At 40.6% G+C, this 26,121-nt stretch overlaps 1 protein-coding gene across 4 annotated transcripts in view; it reads right to left on the bottom strand.

The window, feature by feature from the left end:
- The window catches only part of BMP2K (BMP2 inducible kinase), a 113,418-nt gene that overhangs the window by 27,101 nt on the left and 60,196 nt on the right, over window positions 1-26,121 (bottom strand). For all 4 annotated transcript variants that reach the window (XR_004645951.1, XM_034772458.1, XM_034772459.1 and 1 more), the window contains 7 exons: window positions 23,388-23,491; window positions 19,475-19,554; window positions 17,356-17,516; window positions 14,325-14,500; window positions 12,888-12,983; window positions 10,208-10,398; window positions 2,698-2,855 (listed from right to left, as the gene is read on the bottom strand). Coding sequence is in view for 3 of the 4 variants with exons in the window: in XM_034772458.1 (XP_034628349.1) it covers window positions 2,698-2,855; window positions 10,208-10,398; window positions 12,888-12,983; window positions 14,325-14,500; window positions 17,356-17,516; window positions 19,475-19,554; window positions 23,388-23,491 (966 nt within the window). In the remaining variant the exon portion in view is untranslated. The remainder of the gene's footprint in view (window positions 1-2,697; window positions 2,856-10,207; window positions 10,399-12,887; window positions 12,984-14,324; window positions 14,501-17,355; window positions 17,517-19,474; window positions 19,555-23,387; window positions 23,492-26,121) is intronic.

Raw genomic sequence — 26,121 nt, 5'->3', positions numbered from 1 at the left:
TAGTCAGTTATACTAGCAAGGTATAATACAAACATTGGACAATGGAAGTAACCAGTAACTGTTAAGGGAGAATCAGCAGAGAACATACAAGAGATTGTAGAGTACAAGACATCATTAGTTTATTTTCTTCATACAATTCTCTTGCACAAGCTCAGTATACTTGAGGAAATAAGGAATAACTCAAACAAATGTTGGCATTCAGATAACATGAAGTCTAATGTCTACTATGCTCTAACTTTTACTACATATTCCCCCCGACTTAACAGTAAAGAGCAAAAGAGGAGAGAAAATTGTGTGGTTTCAAGCACTCCCATTTTTACAAGGACTGCGTTCCAAGAAACATTATATTAAGGCAAGCATTATATATAATGAACGCAATATTAACAGGAGCCACCAACCATGTAAAAATTGTTATAATTCTTGTCATTTTTACAATAATTCTTCCTTTTTATGCCATCACTTTACAGTCCCATCTTGCACTAAAGCAATTGTTGGCCATGGCTATACTAGCGAGCTGTACCAATGCAGCTGTGCCGCTGTAAGGTCGCTCGTGCAGCTGCTCTATGCTGCCGGGGAGAGCTCTCCCGTCAACATAATTAAACTACCTCCAACGAGCAGCGGTCGCTATGTCGACGGGAGAAGGTCTCCCGCTGACATAGTGCTGTCCACAACAGCGCTTCTGTCAGTGTACTTATGTCGCTCCACGGTGTGTTTTTTTTCCACACACCTGAGCAACATAAGCTATACCGACAAAAGTGCTAGTGTAGACATAGCTCTAGTCTACAGACTGCACAATAATCTTAGTCAACTATTCTTCTTTGTATTCTCCTTAATCTTGCACTGAGAATACCACCAGTCATCTCACTACATAGCATCATAAGCTCTCCGTCAGGTGTATATAAAGGCATTACATAACTTCAGGGCCTCAGACAACGGTGTTAGAATTTCCTGATGAGATAACCTTATGCAAAGTTCACTAGCATTTACAGGAAGAAATCCACCTCCTAGATCCTTCAAAGAAAGCGGCTTTGCATGAAAACAGCATTACTTTAGGATTTCTAGAATATGATCACACTGTATGAAGAAAAAATTAAAATCTTAATCTCTGACAATCTTATTTGCCCTTCTTAAAATCTAAGTTGTCAATTTTTCTACATCTTTCACCAAACTGAACAGAACTTTGGGTATGCCAAACGTAGCCAGCCATTCTCAGTAAGCACATTTGCTGGATGGCAGCTAGTACATTAGGCATGAAGCCACTTAAAATATTTTTCTGGTCAGTATATTTTATTTTCCTTACATCTATCGGAAACGTGGCTCAAGAATACTCAGTGAAGCCAGATGCAGGACATACTCAGGACATTTAGCATAATTATGGTCAGCAATGTGGTTAGTAATTATGAGAATGGGCAGTGCTACGCTGACCTTTCACTTTTAAACAAACATTCTCCTGTTGAGTATTATTTTGATTTCCAAATCTTCTAAGGCTCCTTTTGAAGGAACTATGCTTAAGATTTTCAACACAATTACTGGAAAGACAATAGTTTCAAGTTCCAAATTTTTTTTTTTTTTTTTAAAGAATGGTTATTTTCAACTAGGACAATCTTCATTTCCCAACGTTAACAAGAGCAACTTTTTTGTTCTACTGGAAATAATTCATTTTTGCAATGCTACTTTGACATCTCTTAGAAAAGTGGTACAAATAAACCACATTTGTGCAACACTACGGTAAGTTTTCGGTTCTGCCCTATTTTAGACTGACTTCTTGAAGCTAAATGGTAGAAAAACGATTTCATGTATGTTCTTTAATATTCTTACGTTCACTTTGCTTGTTGGCATTCCATAGTCTCATAGCAAGCTTACAAAAAAAGTCACTTGGAAAAATTAAGCCACCAGAAATGTGAAAGAAGCTAGCTCAGTTGAAATTATAGTTTCTTTTTCCATTAATTCCCCACTAGCTATTTTGTTGCATTTTTACTCCAGAGAAATCTGATCCTAGCTGTCAAATGATTATATCTGTAACTTTGAAGTCAACTTCATGTTTTGCTACATGCTACAGTCTTTTAAAAAACAGATCTAGTCTTCCTTAACAAAATTACATTTGAAAATAGCATCATGATGAATACCAACAAGTTGCCTAAAGAAAGGGATTTCAAGTAAAAACATTGAGATAGCGGACTTAAAGAGGAAAAAAGTTTATTCAACTATTGCCATGTCAGAACAATAAAGCAGCCCTTACATGTAGCCACTCATTAAAGAACATTACAAAACATTAACATAATGTAATAGACCAATTTTTCTTTCAGGCATTTTCAAAGGGCATTTCAGACCAACAGAACCTTCTGTTCTGGTGTGCAAGAAAACAGAGCTGCAAATGGAATAATGCAAGCAGCTAAATTGTCTCATTTATCTGAACACCATACTACTGATAGTTAGAATTCTTGACAATCAAGGAGATGAGAAATATTTAAGAGTTAAAGATTATATCAATAGCTGCTAATGCTAAACAGTGAATTTCCACTGCACACAACATTTTCCAAATGGAAAGAAAAGTGAAAAGGCCCTCAAATGCTCAGAAAGAATTTTCTGTACAACAGACTGCATGGCCCTTAAAAAGGACAGTCTTTGGCACTGCTGAGTGTACCTACAGAGCCCTTATTTACTGTGAAGCGAAATAAGCCTTCAAGCGTCCCTTACTTGATCTCAGAAGGTCAAATTCTCTGTCCAGTAGCTCCTCCTCTGTTAGCTTGGAGAAATTGTCCTCTCCAAATGGGTTCCAGCCTGACATATCAGGTGGGTTACTGATGTTCTGCTTTGGGTAACTGGAAACGGCCTCTGCATCAGGAACGACTGAGCTGTGAAGTCAATTTGGGGAATCAGATAAAGAAACATTACAGCCTATTGATGTAAAATTAAGCATATCAGAATTTTGTCATTCCAGAGGTCTTTGAATATTTGTTCTTACACGCAATGTGACAGCTTCCCAGTGAGATACTTTAGCAATAATTTAGAGTTTTGTTCTACCTTATTTTATATTGTTGTATGTAATTCACTTCAACTTGTGTTTTACTTTATGGGTTTTTTTCTTCATTCATTCTAAGCATGGCCAAATTGTAAACAGCTTCTAATATAAATGTGACCTGAAATAGTAAAGGTGGTGTATCTATTTGTTTCTGTATTATATTAAAAAATAGCCAAAATGTTTATTTCTGCTTTTTTAGGAGGGGGTGAGGAAAGGAAAATATTGGGAATGTCAAAATCTGTTTTGCTGTTGGGTGGTTTTTTTTTTTTTTTTTTTTTTTTTGAGAAAATGTATCTGTAGATTGGGAGCTGCTGGTCCTTAATTGAAGGGATGGGGCTATTGACTAAAAGGTTCCCCTCCACCACTTATTTATAGAGTTCACTAAGTTAAATAAGTGTTAACAAGAAAAAATAATTTTAAACAAAATAGTCACTTTCTCTTTAATCACGTTTTTCCTTTCTTAGAATCTTAATACCATCGGTTCTTTGGTTTACATTAAAAATAAGGGAAGAAAGGAGAGAGATGTAACATGTCAACTTCTAATGAATGTGGTTTTTAAAACTTTTCAGGCCTTTATACATCTCAGCAGCAAAAAGAGAGACATAAACCCATTTCCTTTGGAGCTCACTTTCAAGGAACAAAAGAATGACTAGAATGTGAGTGTCCAAGGGAATGTTTACACTAGAAACACTGCAGTGGCACACCTACAGTGCTGCAGCTGCACCACTATAGTTCTGTAGCATAGACAGACACTACCACGATGGAAGAGGTTCTTAAAACTTACCTCTCAGAGGCCATAGCTATGTCAACGGTGTCTACACTGGGGCTTACGTTGGTTTAACTACGTCACACAGGGCATGAAATTTTTCACAATTAAAGCAGACATAACTTTACAGTGTAGACCAGGCCTAAATAGATATGTAAATATACGTTCATTCTTTCCATTTCTTATTAACTGGAAACATACAAAATTTTGCCCTAGCCTCTTGATTTACGTCTCCTAACCCCTTCTATGTGCCCACCCTTCCAGCTTTTGCAATTTGTGTAAAAATCATGATCCCATATCCGATGCAGGCTGAAAAAATTCAATTTAAATTTAAAAATTAAAAAGCTAAGAGAAAAAATGGTGATAACCCAATTCCCTTTGGGGGTGGGAATATCACCGGCAAAAGCAGCCAAAACAGTAACAAACTACAGTCTTTGGCTTTAGGTGAAGACTTATGACAATGAGACCAACTGACGTGGCCTGCCATCAGGACGCAGGCAAAACCCAATTATCCATGGACAGTTACCTAGGAATTATGGGAAAGATCTAAACTCTGACTGAATTCATACTAAAAAGCACGATGTACTTAGGAGCCTTGTCTGAATGTTTGGAGGAAGAGTGATTACTTCCTTAAAGTAATGCTGAGTTCAAAATGTTTTGTCCCTATGGGTGCTCCACATAGGATGTGTGCGTGCTCAAACGCTCTCAGAGACTGCCAAATAGCGTCTGCGGGCCCATGCCTGCACAGAGCAGTGCCTTATGCTTCAAATGAGAGGATAAAAGGAGGCGCAAGCCCACTGTAACTCAATTCCTTCTCGAAACTCCACAGTAGAGGGGAAGGAGGACAAGAGGTGAAGCACCCATAGGGACAAGCAGTAACAATGAAGTGATGGGTGGTAAGGGAGTAAATCCAAGACAGTTCAAATGATTGCATGTCCAAAGGCGGTGTCATCGCTAGAAGCAGATAAAATGGCACAATGCTGGTCAAAAGTAGGGAAAGATGACTAAGTTGCAGTTCTGCAGATTTCTGTTATAGGAACGTCCTTCAGAAGAGCTACAGATCCAGACTCCACTCTAGTGGAACGAGTTGTTACTTGTGTTAGGAGTCATCTGAGCTGCAGCCTCATGTGGGTAATCACAAATACAGAAGCAGACATGTGACCCAATAGCTCTACACAAGGCTTTAAGGTGGTTTGTGGGCTGAACTGCAGTGTTGAGATTGGATAGGATGAAAAATCTTTCCTTGGGTAGATAGGCTCTTGCTATTGTGGAGTCTAAAGTGACCCCTATAAAATCTATTTTTTGAACCAGAAATAGTATAGATTTCCTATGATGGCTCAGAGATTACAATAAGGTTAACGCCTAGCCCACTGATGACTGGACCTCCTCGGGTGACCTGCCTTAGAGCAGCCAGTTGTCCAAGTACAGGAATATCGAGCTGACAGAGAAGCTGCTACCGCTGAGAGGATCTCTGTCAACATCCTTTGAGCCATAGAGAGTCTGAAAGGGACAACTCAATATTGGTAGTGATCTGTTCCTATTCTAAAGTGTAGGCAGTGCTTGTGGGATGGGTGGATAGCTACATGAAAGCAGACATCCTGTAAGTCGAGGGCAACAAACCAGTCTCCCAGATCTAGGGATGAAATAATAGTAGCAAGTGTCACCATTCTGAAGTGCTGTGCTAGGACATAATTCAAATTCCTGAGTCTCACCCACTCTCTCTTGGGAACTCGAAAGAGATCGGAATACAAGTCTCTTTTGATAAACTGGTGGAACTGGCTCTATTGCTCAGAGGGGGACAAGGGGGATTGGACCTCTTGTCTTACGAGTTCCTCGTGAGCAGGGTCCCTGAGGAGGGACAGGTAAGGGGGAGTGAGGGAGGGGAGTGAAAGTGGATGGAATAACCAACTCTGATGACCTCCAGTATCCATTTGTCTGAGGTAAGCAGTTCCTGGGCAGGTAAGTAGTGGGACAGAGTCTCCAAAAGGGACACAGGGAAGTAATTGCACAAGAGAAGATCCAGCGGAATGGGATACTTGATGCTCTTGACTGAGTTGTCAAAACCACCTCTTAGAAAGAGCAGACTGAATAGAAGTGCGTGGGTGGAGAGGGTCCTCATTTTTTGCTCTTTGTATCTGCCCAAGAAGAGTTCCTGAGGCTTACAGAAGGTGTGCTGAGGATACTGGAATGGACTGGATCTTTGAGCAGTTTGACATCTACTAAACAATCTTCTTATTGTAGGAGCCTAAATCCCCAGTGACTGCAAAACTGCCCTGGAATCCTTGAGTACGAAGGAAGAGGAGTCCATATTCTCACTGAAGAGATTGGGTCCTTCTAAAGGGAGACGCTCTCCATAGTGTTTTGCCCCTCTCTTAGAAAATCTGAGGCCTGGAGCCAGGATGCTCTTCTCATGACAACAGCTGTGGCTATGGCCCTGGAGCTGTGTTGGTGACATTTAGGGTAGTCTGCACAGAGGCTTTTGCGACTAATTAGACTTCCAAGATGGACTGAAATTGATTTCTCTAGTCTCGTGGCAAGTGTCCAGTAAAATGTGTAAATTTTGAGTATGTGGTAAAATCTTATTTTGCCTCAAAGGCCTGATAATTGACAATATGAATTTGAACAGCAGAAGATGAGTAGCTCTTCCTGCCCAGCAAGTCCAGCCATTTGATCCCTTGTCCACTGGAGAAGGTCTACAGTGAGCTTGATGGCGCCTTTCGTTGGCTGCATCCACCACCAGGAATTAGGGCTGGGATAGGTAGTGTTCTATTCCACTTGATGAGATATAATATATCTTATCTGCCCGCTTACAGGTGGGTGGTATTGTGGCAGGTGTTTGCCACAGGGTGCATGCAAGAGACAGAGAAAATAATAGGCAGGGCAGTCTTTCCTTGGGGATTGATATTCCAAATATCCACCAAGGAATGATGCGACTCTTGGACTTCCTCTAGCAGGATTTGGAGAGAGCCCACCAGCCACTGCATGAAGTCCTGGAAGGTCTTGATGTCACCAGCATAGGAAGGTGGTGGTGATATTACCACCTGGTCCAGAAATAAAGAGGATCTGACTGAAGGAGAAGAGATCCCCTGAGGTTCTTGTCCCTCCTATGTATCATCCGGTACCGAAGTAGTGAGGGAATTGTCTGTTGGTACCCATGAACAGTAAGGTACTGGTAGGTATTGATCCTTTATCCCCAAGAAAAAAAGACAGCCTTCTCAATGATAATCGGCCTCTCTAGACCTACAATGTCTGGTAGGTACCCCAAAATCCTCTTCATTAGAGGGACTCATAGGAGTGTAGTGGTACAGTACATGGAAGAATTCCTGTACCAAAATTCTGAGTCTGACCAATCCTCTCCTGAGCTACAAATGAAACCTCAAGGTAACACAGCCAGTTCTAAAGGCTGGCGACTTAGGAGAGTCAACTTGTGGCTGTCTGAATGGTGCCAGGGAGGGAGCTTTGACAGATCTCAACAGTGAGACTCCGGCTCATCAGAAATTATAAGGGCCTCCAAATCTAGGAGCTGGAGGCCTCTGATAGCCTATAATAAAGACTTGGGCTGTTACCAGAGGCGGAAATGCCTACTGATGAGATGGAGATTGTTGCGGTACTGAGGAAGCTGCAGGGTCTTCAACCATCTGCGAACTGTGGTAACAGACCAGTGTCGATATATGCATGATAGCCCTGTGTATACAGCAGTGCCATGAAGGATCAGGTGATGCCACTGCAGTAGGTGCTCTGGGGCTAGAGGGCTTGTCTATATGGGGCTTCTTATGTGGTACAAAAACCTCAGTCCTGGATTCAGTCAGAGATTCAGCCATACCCTCTGGGGGATGCGAAGTCTCCTGAGAGTGGATCATACGGGGTGACCTACCTCTTTTCTTCGTCCGCCTGGCTGAGGAGGTGTGCTTTTTTTCCCTTTGAAACCATCATTTCTGGAGCTGCAACCAAAGTTCCAATGGTGGCCAAAGCAGCCAGCAATGTTGAGGCCAACACAGAGGAGTGGGGAGCAGACCCCTCTGGAACTAGAGTATGTTTCATTAGGCAGGAGTTTTAGTCTAGTTTCCCTGTCTTTTTGGACCTGTCTTTGAATCCCAAACACACTTTACACTTTGAAGGGATGCAAGAGTCCCCGAAACACCGCAGGCAACTCAAGTGTCTGTCACTGCAGGGAAAAGTCCTGTGGCAGGTCTGGGAGGGGTTAAATCCTTAAAGTATAACAGATTGTGCTCCGGCATAAATGAAAGGTCCAAGGAGAGGAAAGGGAAACACTCCGTTGCTCCCAGGAGCACAAATGTGCTAAACAAAAACAGAAAAGGGGATAATTAAGTAAATAGATAAAATAAATAAGGATTTCACAAAATGAAAAAAAAATGGCAGAAACCTGAAGACAGCAGAACACTCCATTCATTTCCTGCAGCTCAGAAGAGGAAGCTGAGGGGCAGAAGGCTCATGCCTCCTTTTATCCTCTCGGTTGATGCATGAGGCACAGCTCTGAACAGAAGCAGCCCTCTGAACACTACTTTGCAGTCTCCAATCGAGAGCGTAGGCACATCCTAAGGTGGAGCATCCATAGGCACGAACTTAAAGAAGAACTGAAACTTTTATTTATAGGTAGAAGTGAAATATACTGGGACAATGAAAACAAAACAGTCAGTCAAGGCCTTTAAAAAAAAAAAAAAGGATGAGAAAAATCCACTCCTGAAGTCTTTCAAACATGGTTAACTTTCACCAGTATCTACCATTGACACAACTTATAAAAACCCCAAAAATTCAAAGGATTGGCAGCTTTTCGTCAATGTTCTGGTGTTTTGTGGTCTGTATTTTCCTTTTGATTTGATTTTCTGTTTTAAGCTGCAGCGGTTTAGGGGCTGTGAAGTTGTGACCGAGTGAACTCTCACATGGGAGAGAAAAAAGGACCCAAGAAGCCCACTCCAATTAACTACTATTTTCAGAGTTTGCTGGAGTGGGAGGAGGCTGGGGTTTATACAAGCCAGACCCAGCTTATTCCAGAGAGGAGGAAGAGCAACATCAGCAGCACCAAGAAGACTAAGCTGAAGGAGTGTCAAGAGGAAAAACTGCCCCGGACGGGGCTGGAGGAAAGTCAGTCACCTTGGGGGAAAAGGTATTGAGGTTGGGGAGGGTGGGGCACTAACTGGGACCTGCATTGCTAAGAAACTGTGAACTTGCCTGACAGGTAACAGAACTACGTAGGACTTTGGTTGTAGATGATAAACTACGGACATGTCTTTAGTAAGGTCTCCTACATTCTCGCTGGTGTCTGTTTTCTACCCCCATCCTGTCGGTGGTGGTCAGTTTCATCTTGGCTCATCAGACAATGCCTTGGTGATATTTGGAGCTGTGGGATTTGGGACATATCTGGAGGGCCACCTCACCTTAGTGATCTCCTGCTGAACTCCCTGGGGCTTCTGAGAAGCATCTGGTTCACAGAAGCCTATCAAACCTCAGGCCATGGTTACTTCTGAGTTCTAACAGCATAGCTGTCCTAGGTGCAGATTATGCCTCTATCTGATATAGTCTCTGGATTCTTGCTACTGGTCAGGAGGAAATTTTTTGCCTGTCATCTGAGTGTTGCCTTCAGCTACTGAGTCTCAAGTGTGATCTTACATCTGTGGAGAGGGCTCCCATATGGTGCCAAATTCAGCCTAATTTAACACAACCCCCACCCACATCTGACCATAAAAGCTCTCTCCTTTACCCTTCAATCTACGTCTGTTTGGTTCAGAAAACTGATTTAACAAAATCTCAGCTTCGTAAGTAATCTGAAAATATTTTAGCTGCAGCCTCATTCATATTTCCATCATAACAAATTTAAGAAATGAAGCTGATTTTTTAAATTATCTTTTCTTTCCAGTGCATAGTGAATAAAGTAGAAAAGTTTACATTGGGTGCACCTAGAGTTGAGGCCTGAAAACTGAAAGAAACTTAAGACATAGCTTGTGTTGTGGGGTGCACAAGTAACATGCAATAACAAATCATGACATACGCACACCTTGAAGCAGCATGTGAAAAGGTTTTAATCCTGCCTACAGATAGCAGAATGGTAAATGGCAGCAGGTGTCAAGTTCAATATCTGAGCAACTTAGCCCATGACCAACCAAGGCAGGAAGTGAAGTTAGTCCAGAAGCAAGCAGCTTTGAAAGGTGTGTTCTGTCAGTAGCAGAACCTGAACTGATTGTAAATCAGAGTAACCAGAGAAGTACCCCACCCCACTCCAATATAAAGAGCATCAAGTTGAATGCAGATTGTAGGACACATTTTAAATAAATTTCGGAATAGTGAAGGAAGCATAAGCTCTTTGAGAAAGGACCAGCCAAGAATCTGTACAGTGCCCATCACAACGGGACCGAGTCAATTAGGGCTTCCGGCACTACTATCTCAACAATATGTGTACTTGCCTATTGGCCGTATAAGGAGAATCCATCACTGCTCCAACATGAGCAGGAAGTGATGCAGAGTAGGAAATTAAGGCTGGTGAGAACTCTTGAGGAGAGGTAAGATACTCAGGAGACTGTGGATGTTGAGGTTGCTGTTGATGTTGCTGTGCAAGGATCCGCTGATGTAAGAGAGCTTGCTGGTATTGTTGCACCTGAGGAAGATACTCACCATTATAAAGTAACCAGAATTCATTTGGCCATAAAAACAGGCCACTTTCATTTTGCTTCTTATAGAGTATTTGGACTTGCAATATGACTCTCTCATCATAGTTTCCAATGTTATTGTAGCTATATTGGTCCCAAGATATGAGACATGAAGTGGGTGAGGTAGTATCTTCTATTGGACCAACTTCTGTTGGTGGAGGGGACAAAATTTCGAACTTCCCAGTGCTCTTCACCTTCTCCACACCTGAGGAAGAGCTCTGTAAAGCTTGAAAGCTTGTCCCCTCCACCAACAGAAGCTGGTCCAATAAAAGATATTACCTCACCCAGCTTGTCTGAAATTAATATATTAGGAGGAAGCCAAAAAACCAGCAGGCTATGGCAAAGCCAAAGTTACATATTCCTGCTGAAACTGCAGGAAACCAATATTAGAGCACTTATACTACTAATAAAATTGCTGGTTTAATAAATCACTCATTGAAACACATGAGTTGGAGAATGAAAAAAATCAAACTAAATATATAATGTTTCCATTGCTACTAATTATTTTTTTTAAATTACACACATTCAATACACCTCTACCCTGATAGAACACTGTCCTTGGGAGCCAAAAAAATCTTACTGCGTTATATGTGAAACCGCGTTATATCGAATTTGCTTTGATCCGCCGGAGTGCGCAGCCCCGCCCCCCGAGTGCTGCTTTACCGTGTTATATCCGAATTCGTGTTCTATCGGGTCGCATTATATCGGGGTAGAGGTGTTTACTGAGGGCACTGTATGGCAGCACAGAGGAGTGCTTACAATGCTGTACTGTATGTGCTGTCAACAAGTTATGTTTTACTATATCCATTAAAGGCTGAAATGCTGAATAATGTTCATTTTAGTAATCTTGGTGTAAATTATCCTTGCAAAAATTATAGTTGCCCACGTACCCAGATAAATCTATTTTGATGGGGGAGTAAAATCTCTGATTATGTCAGAGATAAGAGAGTGTACTAATTAGATTGGGCTAATTATTTTTCCATGTCTACATTGCCAAGCTGGAGTAAACCGACAATATTATATCTATTAATAAAAATAAAAACATTTAAAATTAGTTTAAACCATAAGTCTAATGAAATAGAACCTGACTACAAAGATGGTTTTAAGTCCAGAGGGATTGCATACCGCAAAATAGGAAATTATTCCATCTTGCTAAGAAAAGACCAAACCACGTACAAAAGCTCTCTCTAAAGCAGAAAAATTCTGAGCTTAAAGTTTCCACCATGATGTACCTACATACTGCAGCACACATACTATGTAAGAACATTTACTCTTTAGTGAAATCATGATACATCAAATCGTAAATAAAGGAAAGGTTTTAACTTAAACATCAAAAAATATCAAAGTTTACTCAAGGCTTTAGGTATATTTTAAAAACTGCATTCTAGAATATTTCATATAAACAAACTTCAGTCAATGTAACATATACTTGATTTCAAATGCTTTATCATAAGCAAGTGAAAAATTCTCTCTGCTCTGGTGCCCATCCTATATTTTATGGCATACTCAGAATATTAACTTATGAACAAATATAGAAAGTAAAAACCGGAAAATGAGATGTTGCATAATAGTATGCATTGAGTAGCCAAGTTAACATTACTCTGAGAAAGTTAAGGTTCTAATAGTAATGTTAACTCAGCCACGTTTGTGCATACAACTGTCGCCATTAAAATATTTACTGGCAAAGGCAAGCAAAATTAATGCATGTTATGCTATACTTCAGTATCTACTTGCAAAAGCAAAATTATAAATATTTTAAATGGTGACCACTGTAGTGCTTTATTTTCTATTTTTGTCTTTAAGGACCAGACTTCCATAATTGTGTTCAAAATGAGTGTTCAGTTAATATGACTGCATGCAACTGCAGAAGCTACTTGTACTGTTAGCTAATTGTGTGTACAGTTGTGATAAGTAGCAGTACAATGGGGCCTGAAAGGGAGCTTCAGCACTTGAATTATTCAGGCCACTTAAGAACCCAATTTTAAGCAACCACTTTTGAAAGGCTTGGCCTGAAAAGTTTATTTCAAATATTGGATTGTATAGTGCTTTCCTTTTCTACCAACCTTTAGATGTTGAACATCTGCCTACACTCTTGTATCAACCCAATAGCTCTCAGGCTAGTAAATAACTACACCGCAGTGTTTCATGCAGTGTGCATTAATTGTAACCCAGTATTAAAACAAATCTACACATTCTTTAAATTGTGCTCATTATAAAATCAGCTAACAGATATGAACAGAGAAACATGTCAACATGCGCTATTTTGTTAGCACTGAAAGCTGTAGCATGTTGGGAAACAAATTAGATGATTCACTGCCCAATATTTAAGATGTCTATTGCAACTCAGATACCTATTAAGACTACTATACATTGCAATTAATCTGTACAGCATATCAACTAATCAAATAAAGAATAGCAGCATCTACAGGCAACATACCATGGCAGGATACTGGGATGGGGACGGTTGCTGTTGGTACATAGATTGCATCATAAGTTGTTGTTGGACCATTTGCTGGTGCATTGCTTGTTGATACTACATTTAGAAAGAAAGAGATATTTCTGAAAAAATTAACCAAAACAACTCAATGAGTAATGATTTTAAACAGCTTGTTTAAAAAAAAAAAAAAAAAACGCATCTATAAGCAGCCTTTTCAATAAAGGAGAGCCACAGTTAAATAAGAGTAAAACGCAGTAACAACATTTTAAAACACGTTGTTCTGGTACTACAAGATATAAAAACTGGGCCAGTAGTTAGTCTATTTTGCAAGTGAACAAACCTGGTTGCTCTTTTAGATTCCCTCTCAGATGGTTATTTATTGTATCACTCACCCTCAAGCGTGTTTTAGGCACCACACAGTACAAGTAAAATGATGTGATCCTCAGGAAACGTAGGCAGCCATACTCAACAGAACACAAGTTTAAGTACGTCTTTTAAGGATACACAGCAGGGGTTCCCAATGCGGTGCCCGCGGGCGCCATGGCGCCCGCCGGGGCGTCTAAGTGTGCCCATGTACTGGCCGGCAGACGAGCATCCACTGAAATGCCACCGAGAAGCAGCGATTTTAGGCAGCGACACCTCTGGATGACGCTGCTTCTCGGCGGTGATGCCTATTGATGTTGCCGCTTGTCGGCGGCATTTCGGCGGATGCTCATCCACCACCACGGTCCTTTGTGGCTCGTCGTCTGGCGCCTGCCAGATGAAAAAGATTGGGGACCACTGATACACAGTGTCAACAGAAAAGCTGGAGCAATGCAGAATCAGTCACCAAAAGGGAACAGCTTTGCTGACCATGGTCAAAAAAGGGATCATAATGTTTGCAAGGTAGTATTTACAGGGGGATTCAAAGGGGGGGGCGGGGGGAGGGGAATCTGTCTTCTGCTCTCACTGCTGCTACCCTCCAGGGTCAGAAAAACCTCAACAGCTATGGGAATTTTACACTGACAAGGCAAAACCACAGAATGAGAATCCTACACAGATGGCATCTTTAGAGAACAACCTATTGCTGACAGGCGTTGCCAGTATCATGCTGTTTTCCTAGATTGTTGGAATGCAAGGGTGTCTCACACATCACATCACTTACACCTAGTACTAAGTCAAAATCCAGCTAGGATCCAAGTTCAAGCAGGCGGAAGAAATAGCAACTGGTTAACACAGAATGTAACTATAAAAAGAGAGTGTTATGCAACAGAAGCAGGATGAAGGGGAAATAAAACAGCCCACATTGCTCTCTGCCTGAAAGAGGCAGAACCACCCATAGTAGTAGAAAAGTTTAAATTTTCATGTGTAATTGAAATATAGAATTTAAAAAGTGGGCTTACTCACATTTAATTATTTTTAAACATGGCATTTTCCTGTAGTAAAATAAGCCTGTACCTGTTGCATGTAAGCATCCTGAAGTAATTGTTGCTGGTGCTGCTGATGTAAGTGGTGCAGTTGCTGCAATCTCCAGTCCCCCTGCTGCAGTTGCTGCAGTACTCTATTTTGTTGTGGAGGGTGCTGATTGGTCCCTTGAGACAAGATCTCTTGTCCATTTCCTGGTCTGATGGTTCCTATAACATTTTTAAAGAATTTTATTAACTCATGTATTTCTGAAGTCTATTGGCAGAATTGTCAGTAACAATCACATTTTTATTTTAACACTCTTACTGCAAACTGTTTTCTAAGTCTGAGTACACAGTTACTGCGGTATTACTAAATCACTCAGGGGTGTGAAAAATCCAGATTATATGGACCCTAGCCCCCCACGTAGACAGCACTATGTCGGCCAGAGGGCTTCTCCTGCCGACACAGCTCTTGCCTCTCTAGTCAGCTCACAGTGTCTTCACCAGAAGTCTTCACTAATTCAAGTTTGTAGCACAGACCTGCCCTAAGAGTTTCCTGGACCAGTTTGGGAAATGGAAACCTTAGAGAAGTAGAATTGCAAGCTAAATTTTATTTCTCTGAAGATATCTTGCAGAATTCTCACTCTAAGATTTCATGCCTCCAGCCTGAGTCATGTGTGAAACTCCCTTTGCTCTTATGATTTGACTCTATGGTCTTTGTCAGATGGTTCGAGGGCTCTTTTTTACTGAGAATGCTCAGAGGTCCCAAAACATTCCAGTGAGTGGGAACTTGAAATTGAAACAGACAGTCCCCTGTATTCCATTTGTATCCTTCTGACTCCTTAATGTAATGAATATACCTTGATGCATAACTCATCCATTTAGGAAAAATATGTATTTGCTTGTTGTGGATCACTCCACATACTGGCAAATTAGGTACGTGAAGTCTTCATGCATCAAGGTAAATCTATCTCCTCACACATTATAGCTACTTACGATTTAAAAAAAATAGCTAGGGAAAAATATTTTTGTATCTTCAACGATCCAGAGAATATTGACACAAACATTTGCAATATACTGCACACACACAGAGGGCCAGATTCTCCAGTCCAGAGAGTCCTCTCTGTACAGCCTTTATTAGGCAAGTAGTTAGTAATGTACTATACACTGTTGTCTAAGTAAGATGAAGTTAGGTAGCTCATGCACTATGTAACATTCTAGGCCAGTGGTATAAAACTTGTGCCCTGGGACCACATGTGATCAAAGCTTTAAGCAGTGGTCCTTGAGAGCAACTGGGTTAAGAAATAATTACCAATTTAAAATATATTTTCATAAGTATCCTGCCAGTTTTCAAATTAAGCACCTGAATCAGTCTGATCACTGTGGGAGTGCACAGCCACCAACGTCTGTTGCAGCTGCTCACCAGTTCCCCTATTGGCCATTTACTGCTTTGCAGGGGGAAAAGGAAATCTGACCGATCTACAGGACAGGAGCTCTATGGAGAGTTGGATAGGAGTTTGACTGCCTTTGCCTGTGCCTAGGAGAGTGCAGCCAGGAATGGTTTCCCTCCCTCACAGTTATGCGGGAAAGTCCAGGATACAGGTGGTTGGTTCTCAACTTCTCATTATTAAATATCCCTGATTCTTTGCACCAGTTAGAGCAATCTGAGGGTTGCTTTCAGTTGTGCCACATAATTGCACTCCAGCCACTCACTGCAACATGCCTTCTGCATCACAGTCTGTAGAGAGGATGGTGAAGGAGAAATATATGCTGGCTACACTGGAGATTTCGACACTGGGGTACTTTCATGCAATTTCTGTTCCCTTTACTGCAGGGATCAGAACAAAAAAATAACCATGGTGCTACAAGGAGAGGTTTGAATGCAGGCTCCACAAGGTTTAGGAAGATTAAACTGAAGTCCTAGGCAGTAGGAGAGGGGTGTGTGTGTGTGTGAGAGAGAGAGAGAGAGAGGGCGCGCGCGCTCCCTTCGGGGGTGACAAGACTAAGCAATACTCTACAGGCAGATTGCAAGCTTGGATTGCTGCTTGGCCTTTTATTAATCTCTGAGACCTACCTGACTGTTTTAAGTACAGTAAGTAATTGAGGACCTTCACTACAGATGCCTGGACAAGGTCCAGACCATGCTGGGCTGCTTGCAACAAGAACGTCTCCCATTTAAATGAATATGTTTTTCTGGTAGATGCTTTCCTGCTCTGTATTAGGATTTTCTGGACTTGAAGGGAGCAGTTTCTGTCCATGGTACTAGTTAACCAGCTAACAGCTATGCTGTCTTTGGGAGGCTAAAGTGACTTTTGCATTGGGCGGAGTATCTGGTTGTGAGGTTGTAGATCAGCTTCAAGCAGTCTGGGAGCTGGATCAAAGTCTGGATGGACTTTTGTAATCAATCTTTAAGCCAGAACTGCCTCAGTCAATACAGAGCTACAAATAATTCTTCATTTGTCCCTTTCAATCTTGGAAATCATTCTGGGGGATCCAGGGAATTGGAAAGGCACATAAGAGGCCACTGCAGAAGAAGGTGCCCAATAAGCCTAGATTCATGCTCCCTCTGGAACAAAAGTTCTGGCACTTGGTGTTCACATCAATGGTGAACAAGTCTATCACCAGGGTCCCCAAGTCTCATCTCTATGATGGATCTATGCAAAAATCCACTGATGAGTGGCAACCAACTGTCTGCTCAGGACATCTACCAGGTTGTTTCTGCCATCTCAGTTATCTGGTGTGGATGGCACAACATACTGAGCTTGATAGCTTCCAATCCAGACAGAGGAGAGATGAACGTGTGCTTTTTTGATTGTTTATGTTGGAGAGGTGCTATTTGTCAGGTGAAGTTTTGAAGAAAAGGTAGGAAGGCAATTAGGGCTACCCAGATGGCTCAGAACTCCAGGACACTGATCATAACAGCTACCTCTGGGTTCAAAGTGACTTACACAGACTTTGGATTTCCAATATTAAAAACAATGGAAAAATAGAACAAACCTTCTTGGCTCCCACCCCCTTTTTTTGGGGGGGGGGGGAAGCACAGGGGGGATTAATATTCAAGTCCTTCAACTTGAGTGAATTACCTTTTTGCACACAGTTACCGAATTCACCAGGAACCGATACTTTTACTGGTGTTGCTGAACTCTGGATAGTTAGCACATTAGAAGTGGCAGTGCTTGAATTGGCCTTTGGTCTTTGTCGTGGTGCAATTGAGGTTTCTGTTGGTCCAACAGCATCCGTTATTCTATAATGAAGAATTTTCCAGAGAAGACATTTCAACGTATATGACTATTCTTCAGCTTTATTCAAGATACCCTTAAGCCCATCTTCTAATTGTTTAGTAATATCTTAGCCCCATTTTGCATACCTTTACATTTTATTATTTCTAGGTTTTGATTTCTAAAAATATTGAAGACATTGAAAATCCCCTGATCTTACTTATGGAGAACAAGCATAAAGACCTGCCTACTCATTCATATAAACTCTCAAATGTCCATAGGTACCACAAGAGGGGGCCCATGCAACAACATTTCCAAGGAGACCAAGAACATCATTAATATTCATTCTTCCTAAGTGCAAATGTTCTGTTTTTCCTTGAGACATATATTGATCATAGCTTAATGACAGAATGCAACTGTTTAAGAGTTTGAGCAAATTACTGTGATTGCACCATGATGATCATTCACAGAATATTCCAGAAACTCAACACCGTGATATAGAAAAAGTAGGAGATGATAGAAGATTTTTTTAAAAGCAAGAATCCGCTCTTCTCTTTTCATGGTGGTCAAAAATCTACAGACTCTAGAGCTTCAGTCATTTCTAGTTCTATTTCGCAATTAGGGAATTTTATAGCACTTATAGCAATGCAATATTCTGCCAGAGCATAAGTAAAATTTTCCAAAAGTGCCAAATTTACTTAGGAGTGAACCTTAACCTCATTTCAAAAGCTACTTAGGCACACAGGAGGTTAAGTCAAGTCAACTAGGAACTTTTGAAAAGTTATCCTATCAATGTGCCCCATCTTTTCATTCTGTGAAAAGAAACCAATGCTAGAGAGACATTTTATCATAATAAAATATTCTCAAAATCTGGTCCCTGATGAGGGCATAGAAGCAGGGAGACAGGTGAAAAATGCATACATGCTTTTAGAAAATATATTTCAATAACTTATGTGCATGTGACCTACACAGGAAGAACCACAGAGTTTGTGACCTTTTTGCTTCTTGATGATGTACACATGTTTTGTGAATGAATTCTGCCTCTTCAAAAGAGGCTTTTGCCTTTTTTTTAAAACACATTAAACATTGAGGGCTTCTTTAACTTGTTTCTCGGTTGAAGACAATGTATGTCTCGTACGTCATCACAAATACCAATGAAGTGAAATATGAGCAGTTGAGAACAGAAGGGATTTTTAATCAAACTGAAATTCTGAATTTGGTTTCTTGTTTGTTAAAATTTGTGGGGAGAAATTCTCTGTTGAAGAGTCAAATCTCCATCCCTTCAACTAAGGGAGTGAGAAAGCTCCCATTTCAGTGCACTTAATCACTAAGAACACCTCCAGCAAAAAAAAAAAATAGAGAAGGCAAGACTTGGAATTCCTGATATTTTAAAATACAAAAACAAAATCTTTAAATCTTTGTGTGTTGTTATAAAGCAGCAAGAGACTAAAACCCTTGTTTTCCTTTGCAGTCCCCTTAAGACTCAGTCAGGGACGTTGGCATACAAATTAGTTTGGCTTAAAGTTTTATCAAGTTGTTTACACTTTGTATGTTTTCCATTTTTAATCAATAACTATCTTTATTGAATACTTTATTCATGTTAACATTGGATCAAGAAAAAGTGAATGAAGACAAGGGCATTTGCATTCAAAAACAGAGATCCTACCTGATGAGGAAAATGTCAGCAGACTGTCTTAATGGGTTCACTGTACAATTAGAAGCAGGACAATAGGTTGTTTGTGTGGTAAACCCAGATAGATTTCAAATACTGAGCTGCCCGTAAACGTTTATTTGGCGCTTATTAAAATTAGCATCTCAGATTGCTAAAAACATTGACCTTTTAAAAAATTCATATGGACACAAGCCCTGGGTACCAAGGTGAGTTTTAGCATATTAACCAAACATACAAGAAAACGGCAGGTACATAAAATTGCTGTAAGATATCTAATCAGAATCCATAAAGTTCTACATTAATTTTGCTCACCTGGCTTTTATTTGGCTTTTTCTAGCAGCCGCCTCACTAGCTGTCATGGGTTCAGGAAGAGTTGAAGGGACAGGAGAATTCTTTGGAAAAAAACACATGTGAATTAAAATATAAAATTCCGAAAGTTATTACAAATTGAAGAGGACTACTGTGGCTTCCTTAGGGGTGGGGAATGGGGGGTGGGGAAGAGAAGATCTTAATTTATAAATAAAGCACCAGAGAGTACTTTGGCTCAATATTGTGGTTAAACACACATTATCAGGTTTAAATGTATTAAAACGTTTCCTTACCTATGTTACAAAAGAGATTGTGACACTGCACCACATATTCTTCACAGTGATGTTATGATAGCTTTATGGCATAATTACTGTACATTAGTCATGTGAAGTGTCATTGGAAATGTATGATTTGCTGATTATTATCCTATTTGTATGCATGCATCATCTTTTTATCTGAAGTTATGAATATTGACTATCTGTATTTCAAATGTACTAACACCAGGTAACACCCACTAGACAAGATGCTTTCAATCTTCTAGATAGTGGGTGGAGAAGGGTTTATTCAGGGCAGTGGGCCATTAGGAAAAAACAATAGGCTTTAGGAGAAGCTTATCTCCCTGGTGAGTCTCCTGTGAATGCTCCAAACAGCCTGTAAGTAATGGCTGCTATGACTCTACAAGGACATGTCATCAGACCACATGATGATGGACTCCATCTTGGGATGTCAGTATTTTCCCACAGACTGGTCTGGGAACCAGGCTTTGAAACAAAGGGTTCCCGCCATATGCAAAAGCTATATAAGGCAGGGAGTGACATCTGTTCTTCACTCCCCACACAGGACGACTCCTGGAAACACCTGAGGAACAAAGACTGAACTGGGGGAAGTGCTGGACCCAGGCTAAAAGGGATTTCTAGCCTGTGAATGAAACACCTGGGGATTCCAAGCTGTAAAGCAAGTGCAGCTTGCCCCCTAAAGAATCTGCAGCCTGCTTGTATCATCTCTTAGGGTGAGAATCTCCTAATTCATATCCAATCTATCTAGTATATTAAGCTTAGTTTGTTTGTTTTTTGTTTATTTGCTAGGTAATCTGCTTTGATCTATTTGGTATCCCTTATAATCACTTAAAATCTATCTTTTGTAATTAATAAATTGTTTTTGTTTTATCTTAACCAGTGAGTTGGAGTGAAGTGTATGGGAATCATAGCTCAAAGGGCAAAGGCGGTTGCATATTCCTCTCCACACTGAGGGAGGGGGGAAACTTTACAGCGTAAGCTCACAGAGTTCCCTGTGCAGCTCAAGACAGTATAATTTTGGGTATATATGCCAGAGAGAGTGCGTGCCTGGGGAGCTGGAGTTGCCTTGGCTGTAGCCTTCCTATGCAGGGGCTAGTCAGAGAGCCTGCACGTAACTGCAGCTGGGTGTGTCCCTGCCTGTATGAATACTGGTGAAAGTGCAGACAGGAGGGCTTTGCAGCTTGTCACAGCAGTACAGTGTGAGAGGGAGCCCAGGCTGCTGGGTCAGGGGGCTCAGTGGTACCCCAGTTCCTGGTGGAACCCCAGGGAGAATCCGTCACAGAGATTATTAATTGCAATGTAAAAAAAATAGACCATTATATAGACTGCTTTTTGCTTTCTCATCTTGAATAGAAGTCAGCTAAGTCAGTTTAACTTTCAGGCTCTCGTGTACAAGCACAACGCTGTTATGTTTGAGTTGCACAGAGTGCAGAGAATATTTGTTTTAAAATGTTTCCTTCGGAGTTTTCAAACAAATTCATGGAAACATTTATTTTCGCCATACGCTTTATAAAAGATTTAAAAAAAAACAAAAAACAAAACCTACATTTGGATAAAATTTGACGCTATTCTTTTAGAAAGGAAGAAAGGTGTCGTCCCCCCCGCACCCTCAAATGATGGCTCAGGCCCCCTCATGAGCAGAAAAGAGGGCACTTCTTGTTCCCGAAGGTGGTGAAGAGATCCACCTTCAGCAGACCCCATTTTAGAAATTTTTTGGAGGACTTGAAAATCTAGTTCCTATTCATAGCTGTGTGCCAAATGTCCACTGAAAACATTGGCTGTGGTGTTCTGAATGCCCAGGAGGTAGACTACCAACATTTAGATCTGATGAGCTATGCACCATTTCCATAGTATGTTGATATAGAACATGCAGGACACACTGTTCATCATGACTTGATTGATTTGCCTCTGAGAGGCAGGAAATGGAGGCAGACATTCCTGAACTCCAACAGATTGATATGGAGATTGGTTTCCTGTGTTGTCCATCTGCTCCGAGTCATGAGAGCATTGAGATGAGCTCCCTAACCCAACAGTGATGCCTCTGTTAAAGTTAGTGACAGAGTTGGGCAACAGAAGGGAATGCCCATCCAGATGTTGAGTTGATCTTTCCACCAATCCAGGAAGCTCCTCGATTGTAGAGGAACCATCACCTGTTTGTCCAAGGTGCGTCTGCCCAGAAACAGGTCATTCTGAGCCAGCCTTAAAAGTAGTGAAGACGTTGCCATGCATGTTTGGTCACAAAACTGCAAGTTGCCATGTATCCTTCTAGTAGTCCAAGAACTTCCCTGAATTGTCTGTACCAAACATGATACGGTTATGAACCTGTCTAAGGGAAGGTAGACCCTGGTTGTCAATGAAGCCCCTATAAACTGTATCTTCTTTATGAAGGTTAATATGAATTTCCTTACTTTCAGCTCAAGACCCAACGTTTGGAACAGAGCAAGGGCTGTCTGGGTGGAAGATAGCATAGCTTCATAAGAATGGCCCTCGAGTAGCCAGTCATCCAGGTACTATTACTAACAGCTAACCATACTAACCAATCTTATCACGCAACTATAAGAAGAATACACAATAGCCAAGGCACGCTCCAGGCAGGCACACTAGAGCTCCCTCTCTAGCCAAGGCGGCAGAAAAGGAATTAAGGGTGGTTCACGCAAGCATCCCTATATAGCCTCGAAATCTGGCATGAGGTGGTATAGGGCACATACGCAGGTCAAACAGGCACAGGTAGTGGAAAAACCTCTGATCAAAGGGCTCAAGAGCCATATGCACAACTGAAGCAGAGCACCAATATGGACACTACTTCAAGAAGAATGCCTGGTTTTGAAATAATTATTCCATCCTTATAACATTACTAGTTATGGCCTCTCAACCTTAACTCAATCTTAAATGTAGTTTGTGTCTGGGAATTAAGAGATTTTATATCTTTTCCACAAATGCTAGAGAAATATAGAAATACGGTGAAGGGGGCTGAGGAGAAAATCTCAGGCTATTCCATTTTCCCTGTAGGTAGGTAAGATCCTGCCAAGGATGGAAATAGCTAAGGATGCTTAATAATACAAAGTTAAATCAAAGCTCTGTTCGAAATTATCAGTTCCTTTTGTCCTCATTACCTCATGTAGTAACTCTGAAATTTGAACTTACTGTGAGAAAAATCAACAGAGTAGGAACAATTTAAAATGTATTTTATATAGACAGACATAGACTTTAAAGTCAGAAGGGACCATTATGGTCATCTAGTCTAACCTCCCGAGGCCTAGCCAAATAAAAAGTGTGGAAAGTACAGTTCATTGAAAGTACCATTACACTTTGATATAGTTTATCAGGATGTGTCAGAAGCTATTTTCCATGCCATCTTTCTTTATTAGTGCTATACAGAAGATTCTAAGGCAGTTTTCCTTTTTGTTTTAGTTTAACAAGCTAAGAATTCTGTCAACACAATCTATTTGAAATTTATCAGATCCAGAACTTTCAGCACGGGGACAGACTTTTATAAAGAAAAAAGTTAACATTAGACATGTTCTCACTTGATTTGATCTAAAAGTAATAACTCCTTTTGACAATATTGAAGGACACTTACTAAATCTATCAAAAGATGTGAAAAATAGAAGACTACTTACATTAATATTGGACAATGGACATTCCTTTTTGGCAAGTTTAAAGGCAAAATAAGATACTTGAAAGATATCGGGTCTCCGTTCTTGATCTGGTTCAAGCATGTACCCTGTAAAAGTGGATTGATTAAAATTTCTCTAATAGCAATTCAAGAAAATTTACCTACAACATACTACAAATGAGAGTAAATGAGAATTAAACTACTTTGCCAATTGATTTAGAATTTACTCATTTCAAAAAGTGGTTTTTACCTCTTTCAGACAAGTACTGAGTTAGAATGGTGTCTATTGCCAAGAGTATGCGGTTTATACTATATATTTTACTCTTTTCCTTGAATGGGAAGAGTAGAAAATTTACATTACCAGTCCTGAAGCTCAACTGAATCAGTTAAACAGCAGACTTGTAAGGACTGCTAGGGATGCTATAAAACAAACTGCAAAAGCGCTACACTAATAAATTAAAAAAAAAAAAGTAATTAGTATTTTAGGAAAACTGAGTCTCTCCACCAGCTAGATCAGAGTTATGTCTTCAAAACCTTCTTCTCCATTATTAGAATGAAAACAACTCAGGAGTACCAGCCTTCTTGAAAAGCATTTTCTGAAACACAGTAATGTAAAACTGAGCCAACTAACGGCGTCACAGCTGGGCTGATGTGTAAATGTCGCTGCATTTGGAATCAGCAACTGTTTTTTGTTTTGTTTTGTTTTTTTAATTAAAGGACCCAGGCAAAAAAACCACACACACACCACTCAAAACATAACCAAGTTCCATCTCTGAACACAAGTTATGTTTTCTGAACTGACACATAACCAGCCATTTCATGAGTATATTATTCTATATGAATGTTAAAATTATTAGATGCAGACTAATTAAAAAAAAAAAGTGGATTTTATACCAGCACCAATCCATGCGTCAGTTACAGAAACAGCATTATTAAAAACAATGTTAATCAATAATTCACTCTGAAGTACACTCAATTTAATCCAGTGATTCTCAAACTGTGGATCAGGACCCCAAAGTAGGTCATGACCCCGTTTTAATGGTGTTGCCAGGGCTGGCATTAGACTTACTGGGGCTTGGGGCCCAAGCCTGAGCCCCACCGCCCGGGACCCAAGCCCACACCTGAGAACTTCAGTCCTGTGCAGCAGAGGTCAGGCTTCAGTCCCCCCTCAGGGGGTCATGTAGTACATTTTGTTGTCAGAAGGGGGTCATGGTGCAATGAAGTTTGAGAATCACTGATTCAATCAGTAAACTATCACAAATAGTTAGGTTCACTATAGAGAGTAATGGCATGTAACTAACTAGTTTTGAATGCAATGCATTTAGTATAATAAATATAAATACGGAAACACCTAATGCACTGGAGAATTAAGCATCCATCCATCCTACATTTTTAAGCAAGGAAAAGTTCAAATATGAAGGGAAAACATTTCAGTAAAAGTTCAATTTAAATCTTCCAAAGTATTCTACACAAAGCAAGAAGGAAAGTATTTTGAGTATGAAAAACTTAAGTGTTTTGAGATTTTAAAATAAATCACTTATTTGATTAAAAGAAAAAATATGAGCAAGCAAACCTATCTATAACTGCACAAAAGCTTACCTTTTATACATTACAAAGAAATGCAGCTTGGAAACCAAAGAGTTATATTTAAAAGTATGGCTCTTACGCTAAACAGTAATTGGTTTCTTAAACTTCATTTTGTAAGTCTAGCCATGCCTGAAATCCTACACATTGCATCCTATACTTTTAACTTGCTTCAATTTGTCACTGAAAATGATAATCACAAAGAATAAGCGGACAAATTTATAAGCCTGATTTTGTATACATGATATTTATAAGACACTAAGCTAGTCGTGTCCCATCTGTGACCTAGGCTCCAGCTGTTGGCCTTGAGGGGGACCACATTAAGAAAAAATGGTATTTGACTACAAGTGAAAAACGTGTTCTCTAAACAAGTGCAATTTTACAAAGTGAAGTGTTCAGAACAGACCCATCACTTCAGGTAGGAGGCGGGGGCACAGTCTCATGCTACTTCCCTTACAACAGCTCCGAGGTGGGAGTGCTCTGAGCTGTGCTGTCCCTTCCCTGCTGCAGTTCTAACTCCATCACATCACCAAGGAGAGAAAAATTCTGGCTGCTCCACTGTCGGCTTCCCTATGGAAGCCCCAGAAAGGGCTGTATAAGAGCTTCACTAGCTCTGCCTGAGCTGAAGGAGACACTAAGCAAAATACCACTCTCCTCTCCCATGCAGGGCAGACCAGGAGAAGTTGAGACATACCACCCTGTTACAGCTCCCCAATTCTTTGCCCTGGGAAATGCCTCAACTTATGTCAGCTGGCTGTGGTCTCCAAGGGACAATACGCCAACTGGGCACAGCCCAAGTGTTCATTCCAACTCAAGTGTCCACCCCAACCGCTCACATGCCCCCTTTCCAGGAGCTATGCCTCCCTCTCCGCAGGAGCTAGCACAGGTGTAGAGCTAGCAGACTTTCTTACATCATGGTAAATCCTGAACCATGCAAAGAGAACAGCGCAGAGATTCAGCCCCAAAATATTGATTGTAGACACCTGATCATTCTGAAATACATTTGACCCTCGGGATTAAGAGATTGGACACTACTATAGTAAAACATTAGCAAATTTCACCCTAAAAATGAGGTCTAGCTTCATTTCACATATTTGCAATAATCAAAGAGCTTAGTCAAAAAGGCTGGGGAAATACCATTTAAACAAGATGAC

The sequence above is a fragment of the Trachemys scripta genome, chromosome 5 (assembly GCF_013100865.1).
Source record: "Trachemys scripta elegans isolate TJP31775 chromosome 5, CAS_Tse_1.0, whole genome shotgun sequence".
NCBI lineage: Eukaryota > Metazoa > Chordata > Testudines > Emydidae > Trachemys > Trachemys scripta.
This window is presented reverse-complemented; position numbering and strand designations above follow the sequence as displayed.